At 36.0% G+C, this 13,641-nt stretch overlaps 1 protein-coding gene across 3 annotated transcripts in view; it reads left to right on the top strand.

Moving 5' to 3' along the window:
- Positions 1-13,641, top strand: part of LOC117399291 (semaphorin-5A-like) — a 145,029-nt gene that overhangs the window by 43,628 nt on the left and 87,760 nt on the right. For all 3 annotated transcript variants that reach the window (XM_033998380.3, XM_033998379.3, XM_033998381.3), the window contains exons 3-4: positions 8,059-8,158; positions 11,884-11,929. In XM_033998380.3, the coding sequence (XP_033854271.1) occupies positions 8,059-8,158; positions 11,884-11,929 (146 nt within the window). The remainder of the gene's footprint in view (positions 1-8,058; positions 8,159-11,883; positions 11,930-13,641) is intronic.

The raw sequence follows: 13,641 nt of genomic DNA, 5'->3' as shown, positions 1-13,641 counted from the left end.
ATGACATCAGATTACGCATAACAACATTTTTGCCTTGATTGGTGCCAAGTACCGGTAAAACCATGGCAATAATCTATTGAATAGTTAAACAAGTAAATCCAAGTAACAGATATTTAATTTGCTTGTTTACAAAAACAGGCCCGTATCTTAGTGTCCATTTCTTATGTTTTGTTTTTGTTAAGAAACAGGATAGCATCCACATTCTTTGCTTTTAGGAGGAACAGGGCTTGTTTACAATCTGCCCAGCCTTGCTGAAAACCCACTCGCTGGGGAGTGACATTGTTCAAAAGGAGCTTTGAATGGAATCAGTAGAGAAATGTAAATAGCCCTACACCATTAATAGAAGATGGTCTGTTTGTGTGAGGTTGGAACACAGAAGCACAGAGCAGTACATGAAGGACCACCCAGCTTGACGCAGATTCATAAAAAGGACAGCAGTTCTTATAATTGGTGATCCCATATTTTAATGAGGGACGTAGAAAGTGTATCACTAAATAGAGCCATGGAATAGAATACCCTGGGTTAACAGTAATATCACTGGTTTAAAACACATTTAAATAAAGTTTGAACATAGCTACCAGGCACCAAAATCAACACTTTGTTTTCACATAGCAGTGAATGTGTATCTAGTGTAATATACTGTACTTGACAGCAGCACTGTTCGTAACACCCAGTTGTGCATTGAGACAACATAAATTAACACCCCTATCCATGTCTCGCAGTGAGAAGATGTTTATCTATTTGTCATACATACAGTAATACCACACAATACAGGAGGGCAAGGATACAAAATGCTTTTTGAATGCACTGCAATAGCAGTAGTACTCTGCAGGCAGGACCATAGAAGCACTCAATTAAACCCCTGAGTGAAAGCTGTCTCTATATGCACAGCACAGCCGCGTACATTTATCCAGTTTTGGATGTTTTTATACAACGCATTGGACGCGCTCCATCATGCTTCCCACAGAGGGTGGGACATCTTTGGACCACATTATGCAGCTTAGCATCTAAAAATGTACTTTTATTTACTTGCGGCAGCCACTGTTCCCTTTTATGAGAACTTTAAACTGAGGAAAAAGCCAATCACACACCATGTCCCTAAGTATTTACCATGATAATTTTGCATGCCATTTTTAGGTTTTACAAGCGTTTTCTGATTTTGTCTCGTTTTACCTATGATTTACTACCATTTATCACTGTAAACTCTTTATTATGGCTAGAATCGATATTTTCTTAGGCAACATTGCTCACTGTATTACTGTGATGGTAGTGTATGCAGGATAGTCCTATGCTGGTATAGACATCATTGTACAAAGCTCATTACCTGCCTATTCTATTACGTATTCCTGTCAAGGTAAGTGTTATTCAAGATCATTGTTACTAACAGGGTAGACTACATTATAGAAATGACACCATTGTATAAGGTCTTTTCAACACTAGATAACATTATACAACATATTGCAGTCATGGTTGATAGAATTAAACCATGCTACACATGTCACACTCTTCCCAAGCTTCTGCAGGTGAATTCCACTGGAGACTGTTAATTCCTGCTCTTGAGTGTAGTGCACATCATGTTTAACCTTACACATACAACCTTACATTATATTTAACCTGCCCAAAAACACATGTAGGAAAGGTGTTAAAAATAACTTTCAATGGGTGTTTATACATATAAATCACTGTAAAGAAAAGCTGAAATAACACAGATGCTACTGTATGTCAAATCACAGTATGGGCGGTTTGAGATAATTACGGTTTTAGAGGTAGCAAACTGTGTTGGCTGTTTTCTTTGCAGTCACTGTTAAACTAAACATTCCAGCTTGTGTGTGATTTTGTTTTAAGTTTCACAGGAGAATTTCCACGTTTGTTAGCAAATAAGTATATTTCAAATAACAAACACAATAGGTTAATTTTACTTTTAAAGAAAATGGTGGTTTAGCCTTCCTTAGGCCTAGACCAAATCAAAATTCTGACCCACCTGCTAATCGCAAATTAGAAACCCAGTTTTAATGGTGGGTTCCCTCTGGGGTAGAAGGAATAACCTTCTGTCAAACAAAAAAGATGCCATCAGTACCAGGTTTGTAATTTGCGGTTAGCGGGTGGGTCAAGGTTTTGATTTGGTCCAGGCCTTAAATGGAGACAGACATGTTCTACTGTCATTGATATTCCTGCCATTGTAGATGCTAGTTTACATACACTATTGTACATGCAATTCTACAAACCTTCCAATCAAGATAATACTGTGTTTCTCAAGCGGTCCTATCAATGGTTTTGCACAATTTCAATAAAGGTGCACGTCAAATGCAGCTTATAAACATGCACACATGTAGAGGAGTTGTCATACAAATTGATTTATTCTACAATAATGTCACAAAGCCTGACTCTTCTAGACGGTCATCAAGTCTTCCCTATAAGTGGAGTGATTTCAGACCATGACTGTTTTCCAATCAATGGCATTTCAATTAGAATTAAATGTGATTTAAACAAGGCTTGTCTGGTAGAACAATGGCAGGGCTGTAATCAATTTGGCTTCCTTCAAATTAAAATTGGTGTGCATATACAGCAATGACTGCTCTCCTAACGCACTGTACAGACTGTTTAATCCCTCCACTTTGAAATGTTTCCTTTCATTAAAATATGAAAGATTTGGATGCCATTAACAAGGCACACTTCACAAAGGTTGATTGTGAAATGGTTTTAATTTAACCCGGTTGCTTTGGTTATTATCATTTAAAGTATTTTTTTTTTTTTTTAATACAGTAAATGGGTCTCGTTTGCATCTGGTTTTGTATTAAACATTTCAGCTTTTTATATTCTTTTTTTTTTTTTTTTTTTTACTGTTAACAGCAATAAAATCAGATTCTAGATGCGCGATCTGTAAAACAAATGCAGTACTGTTCTGTTTCGTCTTCACTCTCAATTCCCAGTTTGATTGACTGAGACATTTGACCTGAGCCTTATCTAAGAAAAGACTAAAATACAGTAGAGACTTGTTTAAACAGAATTTAATGTTGAATACAAAATAAAGTGAAATGCAAGAAAGCCAGACGCCCTCAGAGTATAGTAAAGGTCTGAGTAGTGGCCACGAGACACTGATTTAAAATTCAAGCCACTTTGTCTCCTTGTGCCGCAGACTGTAAGCAAGGTAGCTCTAGCAGTGCATTGTATATTGCTGTAGGCTGTGTGGGATTAAATACAAAATACATAGATGGTGGATAAAACTGGATTTAAGACATGTACGACAGGTTTCACAAACCCTGATTAGCACTAATCTTGGACCACCTACCAGGGTTACCTCAGATAAAGTAATCCAAGATTAGTGCTAATCAGGCTCTGTGAAACCAGCTGTTTGCACTTCCATTCATTATATAGGGTTCAAATGTGCAGCTTTGAAAGAAACACATGTTATAGCAAACATGTTCTTCATTTGAAAACAGTATATCTGGTAATACTTTAGGTTAAAGAAAGGTCTCAGTTTCTTTGTCTTATTCTCTGATTTGTTTTGTTACACTCGCATTTCCTGGGTCATTTCACCAGTGTCTTTTGAGTCAAAGCTTGTTACTGGCTGAAAGCTGGTTAATGTCAGGAAAGAAGCCATTGAAGGTTTGGGGGCAATTTCACCTTCCAAAATGACCAGGCAAGTGCAGTACACTAAGAGAAAGCATGGTATGAAAAACTTTAACCAAGTGTAGTACCATATCAACTACATAGTTACTAAAACAACATAACAATTATTTTGTTAGCAGCAATCACTTTAAATGCAAAAACACAGATATATTTCTTATAGTAATTGAACATCTGTGACTGATATTTCAGTCATCTAATTTCAGTTATTGTCTTCCAAGTTATTTTTTACAACTTTTGTAAAACTACATGTTATTTAAAGACAAGTAAACCATGCCAAACATTCTTTTATGGGCTTTCTCTGACTTTCTTTGCATGATTTAAACTCTTTCCCAAGCCATTCTTACAATGTACTATAATTAGGGTTAAAGACCTTTAATCAAAATGCATACTTTACTGCTAAAATGAGCGTGAGGAGAAAACTCAAATACAGTTAAAATGAGCCAGCTATGGTTTACCTTTTGAACGTGGTGTGTTGGGGTGAGTGACATTTCTTTCTCATTTTACTGTAAACAATTACACACATAGAGGTCAACACAAAGGTCATATGTGTAAAATCTTGATAAGCTAATCTTTTGAATTTAGGAGCTTGGTAAGGTAAAGTACTGAACAAAAACAAATAGTGGGCCTTGTTCCTATGTACATTTTTTTAAAAAAGGTTTTTATTTTATTTTTAAGTGCTTTCTGTATGAAGTGAATATGTACACCAAGGTCTGATATTTGTTGAACAGGGGATAGAGTGGGCTTGATCGTTCCTCTTTTTTCTATTTATCAGCTAAAGTCACATGTTATTTTTGTATTTGCATTTAATTAATACAGACACTTTCCCTGGAACCCAACCACTACTCATTCGTTAAGGGTGCATAACCTAAAACGAACTGCTGTCACTCACTGCCAGGTAGCAAACAGTCCATACTCCTCAGTCACACGACACAGGTATCTTGGAGTGATGTAAAAAATGAATGACAGTCGAACAGTAAAGTGCCCTTCTTTGATAGCCTGCCTATGGAAAAGAAGCCATTGCTGCACGTCTGGTTATATTTACATGTGTTATTATTAATAGTGTATACACATCTACTCAATAAGAAATATATAATGAAACAGGATATTATTTTCTGTTACTGTACATAGAAATGCCCAAAAGCTGTGAAAAACCATTTATTTCATCACACCTCCTTGCTTTATTATCCAATGACAGTCTACAATATGAAGAATTGTTTAACCTACAGTTTTCACCTTCTTATTTAAACTGTAAAGACGCCTTTAATAAGAGACTACCACTTGCTTTTGTACACACATGGGATTATAAATAATTTTAGGATTTCTTATGATGAAAAAGTTTAACTCAGTTGCTATCAATTAAACATAGAATTTAGTAAATTGTTTATAATGTACCATTGTTGATTTTAGGACAGGTCTGTTTCTATTTCAAGTATGAAATGTCACCATTACAGTCTCCTCCTTTCCAGTCTGACAGGGAGTGACAGCTCCATACGCTTTGCCCAGTTCGGGCCTTGGCATATTATTTTGACAGTAAGAAAAGTCAACAACTGTGTCACAGGCTCAAAGGAGCAGCTTTGGTATTCAATTTTCTGGATTCGGGTCTATGAGGTTATGGTTATATTTCTATTTCAGGGAACCAGGGTTATGATAATAACCTAATGTTCTTTTTTTCCCAACTACACTCCTGTATGTGACACACATGCTTTGGACTGAATAGATGGATGAATGGTACAAAGTGTGAAAAAATTGAGATATTTGCTCATTCAGCTCAGCATATATGAAATGTTAGGTAGCTAAAGCCAAAGAAAAGACCATAAATCCCTAGGCTGTCTCCTTCTTTGCCTAAAACTTGCATTCACATCTCAAATAAAGAACTGTCTAGTGGGACTTCTAAGATTTATGGAAGGGAGGTTTCAAAGCTGAAGTCATTTATCCCCTGGAGGGTTGCTCCTACATTTGTATGCTCAGAATATTTTGCACTGGATGAAAAACAAGCGTATCAGATGTGCTAGAAAGTAGAATGAACAATACAAAAAAAAAACATTCATGATTGCTCTGGCATGCTTCTAAAGAGATAGAGAGGAAATGTCAGACAGGTGTCTCATTTAGGTGAGATGTGTGTGTAGTTATTAAGGAAACAAACAGCACTTTCATCAATAGTCCTCTATCATGTTGTGCCAAAAATTCCATTACTGCCGTATTCCATTCTTCCTGCTGGTCCACCTTCTTGACCTGTAAGGTTTCACCAGCTGCACCTGGAAGATGAGTGGTCTTGTGAAGTACCATTGATGTGCATCATAATGAGACTGGAAGAGGGTGTTTTAATAGTCTATAGGTCGGCCACATCCTCTCATTATTTAAAATGTTATTAAAAATCAATGATGTGTTCTTTACCTTAAGCAGTTTTAAGATGTTAAAGGAATAATACATCTTTACATGTCCTGATGTTTAAATTGATTCAGATGTATTCTATTAAATCAAGGGCCAATCCATGTATAGGCAAGTAGCACAACCAACTGGCATTTAAAAGAAAAACTCCAAGCAAATACTGATCGGTCTAAGTGCTGTCAAAAACTAGTGAATAATAAGGAAAGATGACAGCTGCTGAGGAAATGTGTCATTTCAGGGTGTCAAGCAATATGCACACAGTAATCCAAACAGTGACCTGAGCAAGCTTTATTGACCAGAACACTACTCAGAGACTTACTCCACGCCCTATATTAAACTCTACACAATATTTGTACAAAACACTTTCTCTGTCAATTTAGTTTAAATTAACCTTCAACTTATGCTTAACGAGAATTCCACATAATGGGTCCGATGTAAGGATACATGCAAAGCGATTGACGGCTGCAAAACACCCATATTGCTGCCAGAAAACGTGTTTAGCTGCCGTAAAGTGGGACTTTAGCGGCCACAAAAAATTTGCTGTATGTAAAGAAGGCTCTCAGCTCCTATTTTCTTTTCGATGCGGCAAGAGGACTTTGCTGCCCTTCCTCTGACATATTTTTCTGTTTGGTTTGATTTTCGTGCTCCACAAATCTCATACAGCATTTACTGCTCTCTGTACTAACTCACCTCACCTCTGGGCTGTAAGTGCAGCTGCTGAATAGCCCGATGCACAGATGGCACTCATTGCGACCCTCATTATCATGATTGCAACTCATTATTTGTTTGTGTTGAGTAATTTGCATTGCTCTTAAGCTTACATAGGCCGCAGTGCAAAATAATTGCCTGGCCGCTGGCAATTTGGATTTTGCAGCTGCAATTGTTTGCACTGCGCCTATCCATACATCAGCCCCAATGTGAAGCCATCAGTCAAAGAATTAAGTCTCCAGAGATGTGGTGGTTTAATTTGTAGTTGACCAACTTTATACTCATGCAGAATATACACAGATACCTTTTGTGGTTTCACCCTATTACACAGGAAATACAGGAAGGAAATACAAGCATGCACTTAATGGTAATGCTTGGTCTGCTCATTAACCAGTTCCAAAAACCTGTTCCTGTAAACATCGAACAACCGTAATATGTTCGGTCTGTATGTATCCGTTTGGAACCTGGTAAATGTTGGTTGATCTATAGCTCTGGCCAAAAGTTTTGTATCACCTAGAATTTAAGGATTGAGACATAAAAATAAACATCATGTAATCATGATGTAATTGCTGTGTTACCTGTTTGACAATGTGGGCAATCATTTTACACTATTAGTGCACTACAGCAACCATTTTGAAAAGATTTAAAGTTATAAGTGTAAAAAGTTGTCCCGATGTTAACAATGAAAAGAAAAATCACATGTACGTTATTTAAACAGTTGTAGCAACACGTGGGGGAGTGTAACACTATATTATTCAGAACACTGCTGATTATTCTTTAAGGGTGTAGTTCTTTTTGAAGCTTTGCACAATTCATGCATCATTATGTTCCGCTCAATGCCTTCTAACAACATATGGAGAGAATTTGTATTCTTTAAGGGAGATTATTGTAGCCAGCCTTGTTCTGTTCTTTATATTTATTAGCATGAATATACCTCTTTATACAATTTTACTTTTAAACGTTTCTCCATTAGTTAAAAAGACTAAGATTGCTAAAGAAAAAAATAATTAAATCCACAAAACCCAGGTGTGAAAACACTCTACAACCTGTCAGGTTACAAATGACACGGGGAGACATTTTCACATCTTCTCTCACTGATACCCAAATCCCTTTGATGGCTTCCCCAGTGGTAACTCTGTCAGTATGGCTCAGCACTGACAAATTGTACAGCAGCCCCTCTAGTGTGAAACACAAGAACACTTCACTGACAGATCTGGTGCAGTCCATGTGTTTCCTGTCAGATACAATTTAATCACTCTTTACTCTCACTAGATTTCCAGCCAGTTTCTGCTTGTAGAATCTCCTCTTAATCTTTTTTTCTTCTTCTTACAGAAATAGAGCCTTGGCTTCACAAGTTCAGAGATGAGAAGACTGTGGATTATTCCCAGTTAACTTTTGACCCAGGCCACAATGAACTTATTGTTGGTGCGAGGTGAGTGACTGTGTCTTCAGAAAAATTGCATGTATCCATTTTGGTAGAGCTTTTCATTTTCTCGTCCGAATTGACCTCTTAAAGTGTTACAGAACAACCTGTAGTGTTTACAACAAATGCACTAATTACCATTGCTGTCTCCTTTGCTGTGTGTATTCCTCATCATGAGTGTTTGATATTGTATTTGTATTCAACTACAATTTGTCATAAATCAGTGGAAGAATGAAGCCAAACAAATTCTTCAACATATGGGGCAAGGTTCTCAGAAAAGAATGTTTTTTTTTTGTTTTTTTTTCCATTGAATTTTTGGTAACAAATGTATATTTACAGAGCGAGTAAATATCAATCAATCCTGTTAAAGTTTATGAGATTCGCTCAGATGATTTGTTTCAATATGTTAGCTTAATAATAATGATCTATTTGCATACTTAAATGAAGGGAATGTCTACTAATTATAATTTTTCCTGAGAAGGAATTATTAATTAATAATTACTGATTCTTTTTTTTTTTTTTTTTTTTTTTTACAAAATATATAATATATCCACTGTGTTTTGAGATTATATATATATATATATATATATATATATATATATATATATATATATATATATATATATATATATATATATATAATGGATTAGAGTAACTGTAGAAATTAGAAAATGATTCAATACTATCAGCCAATCAGCTTCCAGTTATAGCAGGCTTCTCTCAGACAGTAGATCTACTCTGTTATGTCAATCAAATTTAAAACCAATCAGTGCAAGTGCCGGCTTTTTTTATTTTGACTTACCAAAATAAAAGCTCAGTTCACATTTGTTACTAAAGAAAGACACAATTGGTCCAAATTTATTTTATTATCCACTAAATCATCCTCAGTCAATCCATCAATCAATACTGTGCAACTGCGAAAGCAACCAGTCCTGTACCTGTCACAACAGTGCTTTTATAATACCATACAAAAGTATGACAAGAGGGAAGAAACTTTTGTTTTAACTGCACACAATAGCATTGAATACTATCACAGCATTTCCTAGACTCAGGGATTTAAATGCTGTTTCAAAAGGATGTGATTTGATGCAAAGAATACCAATATCGATCTTTTGAGCCTTTACAAAAACTCAGCAATTTTGCAACAGCAAACACAATTCAATCTGTTAGCTTGTTTGACACTGATCACACCTTTAAAAGTTGTAATTTAAAAAGTATATAAAACAACATTTAATAAGAAACACACAAACGATATCATGCATTACACAACCCCAAAAATAATTAAATACAGTGGCTACTACAAGATATCGATTGACCTGATCGGCATCATTAACAAACAAGTGAGGTAGGACAAGAATAACAAAAACAGGAAGGAAGCATAATATAGTGAGTTCTGTATCAACTTATTTTAATGGTTAGCTACTGTAAAAATAGACATACACAGGAATATGATCCTAGAACATGGGATTATGTCAAACAAAATAATATAAGCATCCATTACATTTTATTACATTTTGTACCTGAACCTTCAATTTCAAAACAAATGGCAGCACAGTAAAATATAATGAACACCAAACACCACCATCCTTCATGTATTTGGACTGGGCACCCTATTAGTTGAATGAGAGTGTAGATTAATATATCCTGTTCATTTGAGTGAGGTCCTGCTTCAAACCAGTTCATATTCCAGAGGACTGAAAGACAAGAAAGTGAAAATGATCTTTGCTCTTTCCTCTGTGAGATTAAGTTGGGGTTCGAACCTTTGATCTCCTGGCTCGTTATTTTTTGCAATATGTTGCTCTGCTGTACTCATTAAGAGGTGGACAGCAGTATGTCACATCGGATGGATTTCCAGTGCAGTCTGCCTTCTCCCACACCCATAAGCTGAAGACAGAAATTACAGTCAGAAACTATCCTTGAGCGATTAATTTTCATGCTGTTGCTCTTGACTTCCAAAAGAATACTTTCAATGTCTACAAGGCCTTTCCAGTGCAGAGATAGAGTTACGCAGAAAATTAACTGTTTCCTTCAAACCAGTTGAGCATGACACTTGACATTAATCAGAAGGGTGCTAAGGTTGAATTAATGCAGGGACAAATATTCAAATCTGCTTAAAATGTATCTGGTGTCAAAAATCACCATGTATTTGTTTTAACAGAATTTATAAATGAGCTATATCAAAATATATCATACAAAGGAAACCAATGCAAAAATGCTTTAAATAAACAACACACATTTACTTCTCGGGGGTTTGAGGCACTCAACTTCGTCTCATGCCTCACAACACCCCAAGGAGTCTGTATATTAGACGTATAAGGACACCATGTCGGGCCTTATTGCATACCACAACAGTTGTCTTCATGCTGGCCTCTTTTTATTGTGTCTACAGTCCAGGTTCCTGTTTATTAGTTCAAAGTCAGCTATTGAGAAAGCTCAGCCTTCACAGTCTTATTGATTGTGGAGGATGTATAGGCGTGTCTAGTCAATTACATATAATGTCCCTTTGAGGCTCAATTCAACTACACAAAGAGCAGGACATGGCTGGGAGACAAGAAATGCGGTGATTATCGCCGCATTTCTACATTTTGCTACATTCATCTGTATGATCGAACATGATCATCTGATAAACTAGGCAAGATAATACCGGAAACAAATAAGAAAATATATTTATGTTTTCTGTATATATTTTTTATCCCCTCCCAACTCATTAAAACCATTCATAAAGAACATCAGAAATAAAACGGATTACTCAAATTGCCAGCAATCAACATTTTTCTGACAAGTAATTTGTTCGTTTTTTCTCTGGAGTTATTGTTGCATTTTACCATTTTTCAAATTACATTTAAGGATAGATTCTCAACTCTATTTCCTCCAAATTATCATTAGAGGATTATAAAGAGGTGTTACCAAACCAGAAATAAATACATCAGACATGCAATGCTGGGACTTAAGTAGACTTTAGTTGTTTTTGAATACTTTTAGAATTGTTATGGGTGTTTTTTTTCATTGCAGAAGAAAATGGGAGATTTAGAGTAAATGGCTTCAAGAATCTAGCCATTAGAAACTGAATAGTATGTGCTATCCTGTATATATGTTGCTATTAAAGTCGGAAATGTGTTAGATTCCATCACAAAAGTGTTTATTGCTTGAATACTCCAGCAAATTTTGTGATCTAGTTCTAGAATCAACTGGATAATCCTTGTAACGTATGCTACCCACGAGCATGCCTTGACATTGTCCCAATATTTGTTATAGTTTTATTTTTTCATTTATGTTATCTCTGTGACATTACCTTTCATCCGCATCATGTGGTCCCTATCCTTTGCTTCATGTTTCACAAGGGACATTTATCTGACAGCCATTAATAGACGATCTTCACTCTCCAGAGGCTGAGATCAAAATAAACCAGGCTTACAGACAGTACTTCCAGCTGATTGAAGTTTGACGTATTTCTTCATTGTTTGAAAAACATGGGCGTGTTGTTCTCAAGAGAGATAACATAAATAGTAATAGTTTAGTTGCTTTTAAATCTTGAAGGTCCTTCAACAAATAAATCACATAGGTTGACATCTGAAATTATTGTTTTCAACCAATTCTATCATAAATTACCAGGAATGTCACATCTGGCAGGTTGAGAAATCCTGACTTCAGGCTACATGCTCGTGTGTTGTGGTTTTGTGCCTCATTGTCTGGGAAGTCTGAAGTGAGTAACACTTTTCATCCTCTGTTTTCAGGAACCATCTCTTTAGGCTACGTCTGGAGGACCTGTCACTGATCCAGGTGTGTGAAATATGTCTGTTTTTTTTCTCTCTCTTCTTCCGGAAACAGGTGAACCACACTCGATAAAACACTAGGGTGTGTGTAGAATCTGTTTGTGTTGGAAAAATACAGTGGCATGTCAGGGGCAGAGGAGTTAAAAAAAATATCCTCTCCAGCTTTCTCATATCTCAATTACAAGAACTGGAAGATAGAAGAATGGCCCACAGGTTTTCAACCTTTTTTTGAAACTGTCGGGAGGTTTCAGCTAAAGTACACCTTACAATTTTCGCTCACTGAATGGTACCACAGTTGCAATAAAAGGCAGAATAATCTGAAAACACATTTATTTTTTCCCTGTTTATTTAATATATAATTTTACACAACAGTCTGGGACTGACAAATTGCTGAGACAGAAAACCAAACAGTAGGCTTCATTCTTAAAACTTAATTACGTCTTTGGATGCAAATAATTAAAAGGCAGTATTTGGAAACACACGTATTCGCTTTCTATTGGGCAAAGTCATTATAAATAATACAAAATAGTCTGCACTGTAAATGTTTATCACGTTACTATTTACTTCCCACCTCAGCATAATTATGTGTGCCGTTTAAAATGTTTACAGTACTAAAAACATTAACCTCAAGATAAAACTATAATTAATTTCTAACAATAATACACTTTTTTTATTAAAGCCAACATAAAAATGATCCAAAGGGACTCTGTATAACTTTCTGTCATTTTGCACTTTTTGACTCTTGTCAATGCAAAAGTGCAAAATCTCGTGTTTTCCTTTGTTTTTCTTTTGCAAGTAAGAAATGTATCAAACACCGAAAACATATTGAACCAGCCACTATTGCTGTTAATAAAATGCAGCCGCGGTAATAAACAAAAAACGTCAAAGTATGAGTATTGTGATGACTATTTATGTTTACTAAGAAATTCTAAGAAATAAATGTTTACCGGAGCATTTATACTTCTAAACAATGCAGAAACAATGTGCTTCACTGATATGACAAGCTGAAAACAGCAAAGATCACAAGCAGCACAGAGCGCTCTCCAGGCACAATCGCCAGACGCCTGCTTCACCTATATATCAGAGGGGAACTCCACGCAATCGAAATCGCACGTGCATACCGGTGGAAAATGTGGATGTGATATATTCTGTGTTTTTTTCATTAGCGGTTAACTTTGAGCTGCTAAACAAAGATTAAATAAGCATACACCGTGGTTTAGAGAATATATAATACTGTTATAAATAAAATAAAATCAAGATCATTATTTTCTCTTACATTCATTTTATTTGTGCATTTCTGCATCATCCTGCGTACCCCCTATGACCTTTAGAAGTACCCCCAGGGGTACCTGTACCCCTGGTTGAAAACCCCCTGGCCTACATGATCAAGCTTTGAACAATCAAATAACCATTGAAAGGCAATGTGAATTTCAGATCGGTTGCTCCTGCTGTGCTTGCGGTTTGCACTATGCGAAACAGCTCTTTTTTATTTTGTGCAATTTATATAAATTACTTATTTGTAGTGGGTAACAGTAGTACACATGTTGGGAGGGCTGTGCAATTATTTCTGGTTCCAGCTGCAAACCAATTTTGTGAAGGAAATCTGCTATATACAGTCTAACTTCATTATAATGAACCCCCCTGGGACCTGGAGAAATGTTCGTTATATCAGGTTGTTCACTATAACAGGGTTTGGCAATTTGCTGTATCAGAATGATG

Source organism: Acipenser ruthenus, chromosome 4, assembly GCF_902713425.1.
Source record: "Acipenser ruthenus chromosome 4, fAciRut3.2 maternal haplotype, whole genome shotgun sequence".
Classification (NCBI taxonomy): Eukaryota; Metazoa; Chordata; class Actinopteri; order Acipenseriformes; family Acipenseridae; genus Acipenser; species Acipenser ruthenus.
The sequence above is the reverse complement of the archived record's forward strand: the minus strand, read 5'-3'. Positions and strand labels throughout refer to the sequence as shown.